General features: G+C 48.1%; 1 protein-coding gene and 1 long non-coding RNA gene across 2 annotated transcripts; one reads left to right on the forward strand and one right to left on the reverse strand.

The window, feature by feature from the left end:
• The first annotated feature begins 2,090 nt into the window (after positions 1-2,090).
• Positions 2,091-7,081, forward strand: LOC115501515 (CMRF35-like molecule 1). The gene is made up of 4 exons (XM_030296620.1): positions 2,091-2,130; positions 3,478-3,807; positions 4,142-4,265; positions 6,661-7,081. Exons 1-4 carry the CDS (start codon positions 2,091-2,093, stop codon positions 6,761-6,763), a joined length of 597 nt encoding a protein of 198 aa, XP_030152480.1. The 3' UTR covers positions 6,764-7,081.
• A 2,888-nt stretch (positions 7,082-9,969) lies between these two features.
• On the reverse strand, positions 9,970-11,274 carry LOC115501517. Its single transcript, XR_003964818.1, has 2 exons — positions 10,903-11,274; positions 9,970-10,277 (listed from the first exon to the last, which is right to left on the reverse strand). It is a non-coding gene; the product is annotated as an uncharacterized LOC115501517 (long non-coding RNA).
• Between the last annotated feature and the right edge of the window lie 418 nt (positions 11,275-11,692).

Consider the following 11,692-nt stretch of genomic DNA (forward strand, 5'->3'; position numbering starts at 1 on the left):
CAGATGTGACCTGACAGCCTTAAAGAACTCAGGGTGATTTCATGGAGCCAATAAAGCCCCTTGGAAATACCAGACTGATAGCTTGCTTACAGAGTTCCCAGCAGCCTTACCAGGTGAGTAAAGAGGGTCACTTCCTGGCAGGTGCAGGAACCCCGGGATATTTGGGGGGCCTTGAGAAGAGAGGAATTCACCCAAATCTACACGTATTACAGGCAAAGTCTGATGGCAAGTAATTGGCTTGGCTCCTGGCCTCAAGAGGCTGTTAAACTTCATCTGGAGACTTTTTATGAAAACTTCCAGCAAAGCAGGTTGAAAGAGCCAACTGCAATTTTTGTTGTACTTATGGAAATAGTCAGGCCAAGTTTTATGGTAAATGACTTATTTTGCAAACAAATTAGTGTTAATTTCATTATCTTTGGTCAAAGAAGTGATTATAGAGAGAAAATATGTTTCAGTAACACATCTTCATACATTTTAGATTTTATTACTATTCATTATATACTGGATTAGGTCCTGATTTCTTCTAGTGTCTTCCACCACCAGCTACAACGTTCCAAATCGACATTCTGAGGTTTCTCCCACCTTTATGACTTGGAATCCTTTGAGAACTAAAACTGCCCTTCTCCTGAGGTTCTGCTAAATGTAAACCACTTACCTAAACCTGGAGAAATCCACAAGAACTCATAACCTACACAATCTTTGTGCCTATCGCTCAGGGGATATCAGTCAAGCAGAGATCACCAGGGACATTTGAACTACAAACCCAGGGGACCTGTCTGACTGCACAGCCTGCCCTCACTCTATCTGAGATGCTTCGAGTCCAACATCTAGAAGTCTGCTCCACTGGCCGCCCTCACAACTCGGAAACTGGCTGAACGTTTGATCCAGTCATGAACCACTGGGTTCCTCTTGTTTCCATAGAAAAGCCTCTTGTTTCTTACCTGATTACTTGGACCACAGATCTAACGTTGTGAATCCACCCGCATCACTGCCTTCTGGAATGAGTTTGCCTAAACTGACCTATCATCCGGATGAATAGACCAGTTCAGTTGGAAGAAACACGTACCAGCTGAACTGTTAATGTGTGCAACTGCAGAGAAGCTTACATTTAAATTTGATCTGAGTAACCCATCTCTCTGGCAGGACTGACATTTGTGCACCAAACATTTACTGGTTCCTTCCCTTTGAAATCTCAGTCCCCTACCCCCTTCTGCTTAATTCGGGATGACATTTGTATCTCTTTTGCCTGACTGCCACGTCTGTGTGGACTCCTTGCACGTATGCTATTAGATTTGATTTTCTCTTGTTAATCTGTCTCATGTCAGTTTGAGTCTTAGTCCAGCCAGAAGGACCTTGAGGGGGACAGGGATTCTTGCTCCCCTTCCCTCCTGGGGCTCGCCCGCCACGCCCTCTCCTACTCCTCTGGCAAAGCCCTGGACTGCTCCACCTCCAAGCCCCCCACCCCTGCAAGGCCTTCTGAGGGTGGCAGGTGGCAGGTGGCAGGGAGAAGACCCCATGGCCTTTGTCTACGGAAGACTAGAGTGGTGGAGGCAGGTGGAGAGGGATCCCTGGGCCCAGGGACCAGGTGTTGGGACAGATTGACGTTAAGGGTAAAGATGACAAGAAATGGCATTTGGAGCACATCTGAGCTGCTAACAGGGTGGACAGTTCTACAAGGCTCCAACAGCCATTAAAGTGGAGAACTGGGCTGGAAGATGGGGGGGGCAGGAAGTAGGTGCGCACAGACTGGAGGTGGTGCTAGAGTGGGGGGTGGGGGGGGACAGGCAGGGACCCTCCCCAGAGAGCAGATCATCAGAGTCAGACTCTAGGGGATGCTGAGTTGAGGGGCCAGAGCAAGGAGTGGGGCCACCTCATCACGTCAGCCATAAGCTCCAAACAGTCGCCGCTGCTTTGCACCAAACTAATGAAATTAGGAAGTAACTGAAGAAAAAATTGAGGGGAAGTAGATGAGAGAAAACAAAAAAGGATAATTTAGAAGAGAAGGTAGGTTGCCTCTGTGCTCAGTTCAAGTCTCTGGAGGGCAGCTGGCATTTGCTGAGCACCAGGGAGACAAGCCAGGCAGGCAGGACATGCGGCTGCTCCCGGTTGTGATCCTTCTCGTCGTCCAAGGTGAGTAAGGCAGGGGCTTACTAAGTACCTGCAGGATCAAGATGGGACACAGATAGGGTCTGTCCTGAGAGAGATGGCAGGGCCTTTCATATCCAGACATTTACGTATTTACAAAACTTTTTAAGTTTTGTTACTTGAAAGCTACAAAGTTAAATGTTAGGGAAAGGAAATAAATAACACGTACAGTGTCTGTTTTCTAGGCACAGTTTCCCAACCCTGGCAGAGAGAAGGATAGACAGATGACAGATGGATGGATGGATGGATGGATGGACACATGACAGACAGACACACACACACACACACACACGCACACATACCTAAATGCATGAGTTCCTGAGGAACTTTGAAGAAGCACAGATGCTCAACCCCCAGTTGAGACCCACTCAGTCAAGGTGAAGTTCAGGCAACTGGATCATTTAAAAACTTACACATCTGGTCTTGACTTGAAGCTTGAGCTGGAATCCTCTCTTCTGAAGACCTCAGACAACAGGGAGGAAGGCAGGCAGCAAAACCAGGGTGACAGGCTCTCTGGAGAGTTGCTCATCCCCACACACCAGCCTTCCTGGGTCTTCTCTGGATGATCTAAAGACAGATCATCATCTAGCGTCATTAGCACAACACCTGTGACAGGGACAAATGGCTCTGGTTGTACCAGGAGCGACCAGATTGTCTGCAGAACCAGACAAACCATAGAAAAGACACTGTTGGAGATGAGACTTAAGGGATGAATATAAAGGTTTGCTTCCTTCAAACAGAGAAGAAAGCACATTCTAGGCAGAGGGAACAGCTTGCATTAAATTATAGAGACACAGAAGAACAAGGTGTATAGGTAAAAAAAAAAAAAGAAACAAGCAATCACCTGTCGAGTGAGTGTGTTTGGTATGTGTGTGTGTGTGCGTGTGTGTTTACTTCTGTGCCATGTGTCGATTCAGAGGCTGAGGGTTTGTAGGTGTACGGAGTTTACAGTATCGGGGCATAGATGGGGAGGGGGCCACACTGTCTCACAAGATCTGGGATTCAGAAATACACCTGTGGCTGCAGTGTGCGCTCTGTGCTGCTGGGAGAGGTGCTGCTTGAGGTCGGGCAGGGGACGGTGGTCAGTAGGATGGTGAGCGTGCAGAGAGCCCTGTATTGGTTAGGAGAGTTAGGAGCCTCAAGGGGGATTCACAAGACGGGTGACAAAAAAGAAATCCTGCAGGGGATGAAGGGACAGGAGGGATGTGGCAATTAGACAGAGGGCAGAGGCTCCTGGCTGGTCTTCAGGGCAGGGCCAGAAGCCCCAGCGGCGCCCGGGTCAGCTCTGGGCTCAAGGAAGGATAAGATGCATGTTGGGTTTCTGTTTTCTAGGCCACTTCTCCACCTGCGTGCAGAGAACGGTGAGAGGCACGGCAATGGGCACACTGACCGTGCACTGTACATATGGGCGGGGTTGGGAATCCTACAAGAAATGGTGGTGTCGTGGGTACGAGTGGGATTCCTGCAAAATCCTTGTTAAAAGCACCGGGTCAGAGCAACTGGTGAAGAAGGGCCGAGCATCCATCCAGGACAATCACAGCCGGCGCATATTCACCGTGACATTGGAGGATCTCTGGTATGACGATGCAGACACCTACTGGTGTGGGATTGAGAAAGCTGGCAATGACCTGGGGTACAAAGTGTACGTGGATGTTGACCCAGGTAGGTACTACCCTTCCTGTGCTCTGGGACCCTGAGTCCCACCCCCAAAGGAGTCAGGACTATTTCTCTGTCTTCCCTGATGGATGAAGGGGAGTCTCGAAACTCGCCTACGACTATGCCTGCCGCTGAAAATCCCTCACGCGGTGGCAAACTGGTGTTCCTCTGGAAATATGTATTCATATTTGGGATAAGAAACCAAAAAGATGCAAGAGAAAGCCAACTTGGCTGAGCAGTGGCACTAAGACAGAAAGGTTCTGCATCCCTGGGGGTGGGGGGTGGAGACCATGGGAGCCACCTGTGACACTCACAACCATGCTTTGCTCTGTGTGTTTAGCCCCTGATCCAACAGACTCTCCCAAGCCTGTAGCAAGAACACCAGCTGGTCGAGCTTCCTCTCCTCCTTTTACCCAGGGCATCAACAGCAGCCAGCCTATTGTTCTGATCAACCCCCACAGCAGGTGAGCACAGCTGAACCCACAGACTTTCCCACTGCTGCCCTGGGACAGCTCTCCCCTGGGGCACTCTGACAGGGGCCCCCATTGGCCCTTCTGATGTTTCCTTTGCTGGGGAGAAACAGCAAGGTCTGCGCTGGGCCCCCTCTTTGTACCTCTGAGTCCTTAAAGAGCTCCCCCTCCCCACAAGAAACCTAAGCTAAGTTGTTCAGCTGGGCTGTAGGAGAGAAGCTTCTGGTCTCCTTCTGACCTGCCTCCCAACCCCCAAGCAGCCAAAACAGGCACAGGTGTTTTCAGCCTCAAGTTGCCAGAAGGGAAGGGCTCTGGATTAGCTCCCTGTGGCTGCTGGAGCAAATCACCACCACCCTGCTGGCTGAAGGCAAAACGATGTTATGATCTTAAAGTTCTAGAGATCAAGGTCTGGGATGAGTCTCACTGGGCTAAAACTCAAGGTGCTGGCAGGGCTGGCTCCTCCTGGAGGCTCTGAGGGAGAAGGGCTTCCTTGTCTTTTCCAGCTTCTGGAGGCTGCTGCACCCCTGGCCCGTGGTCTCTTCCATCAACCAGCAGGGGTGGTTGAGTCTTTCTCACCCTCATTACTCTGACACTGGCTCTCCTGTGTGCTTTCATTTATAAAGACACTGGCGATTCCATAGGGTCCACCCAGATATCCCAGGATCACCTCCCCATCTCAGGGTCAGCTGGTTGGCAATCTTAAATCCATCTGCATCATTAATTCTCTTGCGCCAAGGAATCTAACACATTCAGAGGTCTGGGGATTAAGACATCTTTGAGGGGGAGTCATTCTGCCCACTGTCAAGGGCAGGTACTTGTTCCATGGATCCAGCCCTCCCCTCCCAAGTGCTTGGGAAATGCTGGGAAGGAGTGGGAAGCTGGCATTCCTGCTTTCTCACATTCCCAACATGGTAGAGGTTGGGCCATCAACCTGAAGCCTACCCCCTCAAAAGCATCCAAAGAACAATGAATTAACTCTTTCCTCAAAGGGCACACCCCTGACTCAGTTTCACCCCATCGGAGTTCAGGGTGAAGGTGCATTTTCTCCCAAATGCCCCTTCCATGGTCTACCTTCCAGTCCACTCCTTCTTCCGTCCCTTCTCAAGGACCAATTCCTTGTAGCTTTGTCCTGCTGGACAATGTGTATGAATGAGGCCAGGCACTTGTCTCATGCTTCACAACTGGCTTTTGTCCTGCTCATGACTATTTGGAGACCAGTTGTTCTGTGGAGCCAGGAGGGGAGGATGAGGGACTTTTAGGAGACTGAAGGGCACGGGTGGAAGCCTGTAGGTGGAGAGATGGGGCCGCAGCCCCACAGGGATTGGAACTTGGGAACAGAGCACAGTGAGTTCAAGGATAATTTCAGGAAGTACAAGGGAGCATGTCTTCTCTGTCAAGAAAACCCCCTGTGAAATGCACATGACAAATCTTGCTCAAGGCAGGCAGAAGGAGAGAACAAAGCTGGCCTGCATGGGGGCCCTGACACTGCTTGTGGGGGAGGGGATGAGGCAGAGGGTGAGGACATCAGACTCTTGGATACTGATGTGGACTCCCAGGGGGACATATGTGAGCAAGGGCCCAATGGTCCACTAGACCATGTGTCCACTGTTCAGGGTGTATGAGATAGTGCACCTCCTATGTGCTACCAGATGGGGTTCAGAGTTGGGAGAGACCCCTCCCAAGAGAAGCCAGAAGGTATTCAGCCAGGCTGAATGGTAATATGAAATGTTATATGAGATGAGCTTGAGAGAGGGCAGAATTTACACAAGCTGGGACAGAAGTAGAATCAAATAGGCAAAGGGAAACCTTTGGTCCTGGCTGGCCTGCAGCTGAGGTGGAGGGGATTTGGGGGAGGCAGCCGACAAGCAGGATGAAATCAGGGTGCAGAGGTGCTGGAGCCCAGGCTAAGGCTGCTGGGAGGCCCCTGAATGCTTCGCCTTGGGCAGCATGGCCGTGCCCTCAGAGGAGCTTTTGGGCAGGGACCGGGGCTGGCCTGTCCTCCAGGTCTGGGGGCGGGAGTGAGGGTGGACAGGAAGGGCCTGGAGCAGCCCCTGAAGAGGGATCCCACTCCTGTCAGCACGATCCCTGCTCAGGGCCCTGCTACACAACCTTCACTTTGTGCTTTTGACCTTTGTGAAGTTGCCCCTGCTTGGGTCCTGCTGTGACTGTGATGTGGGGAGTCCGGGGGACTCCAGGGGAAGATACGTCAGTCTGAGCAGGAAAAACACAGCCCTCTCCCCCACCATGGACACCCCCACACCCTCTGAGCTCTGGTCAGGGAAAGGGCAATGATTACATTTCCGAGACAGATGGGGGTCCCTGTTAGGTGAGGACTCCCCGCGTCCTGCTGTCAGGAATTAAACTCTGGCTCCCTCCCTGCTCTGCACAGGTCGGGGATCTTGGCCTTCAATGTAGCAGCAGAGAATCCTCCTGTGTGGATCCTCCTGGTACCTCCTTTCCTTGCCACCCTCAAGTGGCTCTGCCAAGGATAAATAACTATTACATCGTTCAGGACTCTGGCCAATGATGGGTTTTCCAATTCCAGACCAACCAGTAAGCTTAAAACCTGGATTAAATCAAGTTCCAGAGTGTGTCCACAAGGACAAAGCCCCTGATGGGCCAGCTGCACAGAGGTCCGCCAATTCCACCTTCTGCTGCATCAGCGCCTCCAAGAAAGAATTCCTTGAACGTAAAAGATGGAAAACAGGGTTGGACCATCGCCCAACCCACATCTGATCTGTTTGCCCTGTATATTCCCTATTAAAATCTTTGGCTTTCTTGTGCTCCCTGGAAATTATTTTGTTTGGACATTCTTTCAATATTTTATATGTGAGAGGACAACCCTTCCATTCTAGAGGGCGGGAAGTGACTCTAAATCCAATGCTAGAATCCGAATGGTTTTGAGTGGTTGTGAGTATAAATTTGTTGAAACTCATTGAAGTCACTCTTTTTCCCTCTGTAAGTAATCAATGTTTTGCGGGGAGGGGCTTTGAAACAATGCAAACATTCCTGTCCCCTTATCTACATCAGTGGCCTCCAAGCACAGGGGATTCACCCAGTCATCACCAGAACACTTCATTTCTGTTCCTCCATTTGTCCCTTGGCCTCACTGGTCCTTACGTGCAGGGGCTCCATGGACTGTTTGGACTTTTCCATTGAGATGGACAGATCTGTCCCCTTCTTACCTGTGACGCTGCCCATCCCCCAGGCAGCTCACACCCACCATCACCCACTCCTGGGTTTGGCCTGATCTTTGGCCTTTCCATGCTCCCACACCCCTAACCTCCATCCCCCACCTCACCCCAGCTGAACAACGCAAACCCAGGATGCTGGGCTCTTTGTGTTTAACTTCCTCCCACTTACTCATCAAAAACTAACAACACAAAAACAGCCCTTTTCTTTTTAAATTTCAAAGTTATACATTTTCCTCTCAACCGTTTGGTTTTTCAGGGGTGTTTTTTTTTCTCTTTTACTTACATTTTTCCTGGGTTCTGTTCTTTTTTGTCTCTATATTTTGTTTTGAACCATTTTGGGGACTTATATCTCTTTTCTGAGCTCCTTCCTTAGAGAGGTCATGTTGTCTGTAATTTCTCTTAGACTGAGCCAAACTGACCATCTGGACTCCTCCTCTGTGTCCTGGGGCCCTGGCGTTCATGAAGCAAGTTCTCCAGCTGCATTTTTTTTTAAATAATGTATTGTCAAGTTAGCTAACATACAGTGTATACAGTGTAGTCTTGGCTTCAGGAGTAGATTCCCATGATTCATCACTTACATACAACACTCAGTGTTCATCCCAACAAGTGCCCTCCTCAATGCCCATCTCCCATTTGCCCCAACCTCTAACCCTCACCCCCATCAATCCTCAGTTTGTTCTCTGTATTTAAGAGTCTCCTAAGGTTTGCCTCCCTCTCTGTTTGTAATTGATTTTTCCTTCAATCCCCTATGGTCTTCTGTTAAGTTTCTCAAATTCCACATATGAGTGAAAACATGATATCTGTCTTTTTCTGACTGACTTATTTCACTCAGCATAATACCCTCCAGTTCCATCCACATTGTTGCAAATGGCAATATTTCGTTCTTTTTCATTGCCGAGTCATATTCCATTGTATATACATACTACATCTTCTTTATCCATCAGTTAATGGATATTTTGGCTCTTTCCATAATTTGACTATTGTTGATAGTGCTGCTATAATAATTGTGGTACATATGCCCCTATGAATCAGTACTCCTGTATCCTTTGGATAAATTCCTAGTAGTGCTATTGCTGGGTCATAAAGTAATTCTATTTGTAATTTTTTGAGGAACGTCCACACTGCTTTCCAGAGTGGCTGCACCAGTTTGCATTCCCACCAACAGTGCAAAAAGTTTCCATTTCTCCACATCCTCGCCAACATCTGCTTTTTCCTGAATTGTTAATTTTAGCCACTCTGACCAGTGCGAGGTTGTATCTCATTGTGGTTTTGATTTGTATCAAAACATCATCACTGATGATGAGTGATGTTGAGCATCTTTTCATGTGTCTGTTGGCCAGCTGGATATCTTCTTTTTTTTTCCAATATATGAAATTTATTGTCAAATTTGTTTCCATACAACACCCAGTGCTTATCCCAAAAGGTGCCCTCCTCAATACCCATCACCCACCCTCCCCTCCCTCCCACCCCCCATCAACCCTCAGTTTGTTCTCAGTTTTTAGGAGTCTCTTTTGCTTTGGCTCTCTCCCACTCTAACCTCCTTTTTTTTTTTCCCTTCCCCTCCCCCATGGGTTTCTGTTAAGTTTCTCAGGATCCACATAAGAGTGAAAACATATGGTATCTGTCTTTCTCAGTATGGCTTATTTCACTTAGCATAACACTCTCCAGTTCCATCCACGTTGTGGATATCTTCTTTAGAAAAGTGTTTGTTCATGTCTTCCACCCATTTCCTCACTGGATTATTTGTTTTTCATGTGTTGAGTTTGATAAGTTCTTTATAGATTTTTGATACTAACCCTTTATCTGATATGTTATTTGCAAATATCTTCTCCCATTCCACTGTTTGACTTTTAGTTTTGTTGATTGTTTCCTTTGCTGTGCAGAAGTTTTTATCTTGATGAGGTTCCAAAAGTTCATTTTTGCTTTTATTTCCCTTGCTGCTGGAGACATGTCTTGACATGTTTCCAGCTGTATTTTGCTGGTGCTGTGTTACTCTCCTTGAGTCTGTCAGTGAGGAAAGATGGTGGTCCATTTTCAACTAGAAGCTTCCTTTGAATGTGGTCAGGGCACTGCAGAGAGGGTTGGGTGGGCAGGGGGGTGTTCTACAGCAGCAGGTGACTTCTTGTGGAGAACACCTCCCACCAGTGCTGACAGCCTCCAGCCCACATGATTCTGATTCACGCCTCTGAAAAGGGCAATACCTCCAGGCTCAGGAGCCCATGCATGTTACCACGTGGGGAGTCGGCCCCAGGTTCCCACCACAGGGCTGTGTCTCCCAGGGGCCTCCCCCCAGCCCACTGTGCATCCGGCAGAGGCAGTATGTTTCCTCTGAACTGTCCTGCCTGGGACTGGAACGTCCAGTTCTCTCTGCTTAGATCTTCTGTGGGGCACAAAACAGCAATCTGCCTGTCGTGTCACAGATTCTGTGGTCAGGAATTTGGACAGAGTGCAGCAGGGATGGCCTGTCTCTGCTCCAAAAAGTCTGGGGCTTCAGCTGGGAAGACATAATGGCAGTGGAGGCGGGGGGGTGGGGGGGAACCTAAATGGCTGGGTGCTACTGTCATCTGGAAGCTTCTTTTCTGCGTGTCTAGAGCATGTGCCAGGTTGATCTCAATCTTGATAGTTGACCTGAGATCCTACAGGAGGCCTCTCCATGTGGACCTGGGTTCTGAGAAGGAGAGTGTCCAAAACAAACATTTCAAGAAATGGAGGATGGAGCTCCAGGGTTCCTTTGGGCCTGGCCTCAGAAGTCACACAGGGTCACTGTCACCATACTCTATCCATGCATTCTGATGTCCGATGGCGATGAACACTGTTTTTTGGGGGTAAAAAAAATGCTGTTTTTATACCAAAAAATTATTTTTATATACAAAACATAGATGATCAGTTGATAGATGGATCGACTGATCGATATATAGAACATAGGCGTATAGTATATCTTTGGTATTAAAATTTCATACCCATGGCGGGGGGGGGGGCGGGTTCTAATAAAAGAAAATTACTAAACAGCCTCCTTAGGAGGATATCCTTAGGAGGATAATTACGGGGAAAAGTTGGGAATCTGCTCTAAGCTACTGACCTCACAGCCCTGGCCCACCCAGACTCAAGGGGAGGGGACACACCCTCAACTCTCAATAACAGAAGTGTCAAGAAATTTACAGTCCCAGTTTAAAGCTGCCACCTGGAAGAATCTTAATATAGTGACTTCACATCAGATTAAAGAACGAGGGGCCCAGAAGGGCTGAGGCCCCCGGCCCCCAGTCATAAGGCCAGGGAGCAGACTTGGACCTGCCCCAAGGAAAGTCCACACCACGATACTGTGAGTCCATCTGTGCACTGGACAGGTCAGGTCCCAAGTCTGCTGGGGGCACCATGTGGCCCCAGTGTAAGTACAAGGCAGACACAACGATGCTCTGAACTTTCTCTGCTTTACTCACCGGTCACAGACTGCATCCGAGAGTTGCATGAACTTATGAATAGGTTTTGCTTGGATCACAATATTTATTTAAGTGGAGGTTGTTGCCTACATGTACACATGAGCCATTTCACTCCTGGCTTCTCTTTTAAAAGCAGAAATGCTGGAAAACAGTGGGTCCACGATGCTACATGCTCCACAGGGTCATCAGAGTGTTTAAGACCTTCCAGGGGCTCCTAGGGTTCCGGGACACCACTAAAGCACACAGATTAGGAAGGAAAAAATAAAACTGTGCCTTTGTGCAGGCAACATAATTGTGTAGAAAATCCCAAGGAATCTATCAAAAAATTTTTACCAAACTGCTAGAACTGGTAAATGAATTTAACAAGTCACAGGAATAAAGATCGATACACACACACATACATACATATACACACATACATACATACACACACTTACACACACATGCATGCACACACATACACACACTCACACATACACACATATATACCAACACATATACATACATACATAAACACATATGCGTACACACACATATACACACCTACACACACAATCTTACTTGTAAACTAGCAATGAGCATGTAGAAAATGAAAGGAAAAGTACAGTGTTGTTCACGAGTGCTCAAAAAGAAGATAAAATACCCAGGTATAAATCTAATAGAACACATGCAACATCCAAATACTTAAATTTACAAAACACTGGTGATAGAAGCCAAGGAATATTTAACTAAATTGCAAGAGGTACCATGTTTATGGACTGGAAGACTCAACATAGTAAAGATGTCAATG

The sequence above is a fragment of the Lynx canadensis genome, chromosome E1 (genome assembly GCF_007474595.2).
Source record: "Lynx canadensis isolate LIC74 chromosome E1, mLynCan4.pri.v2, whole genome shotgun sequence".
Lineage (NCBI taxonomy): Eukaryota > Metazoa > Chordata > Mammalia > Carnivora > Felidae > Lynx > Lynx canadensis.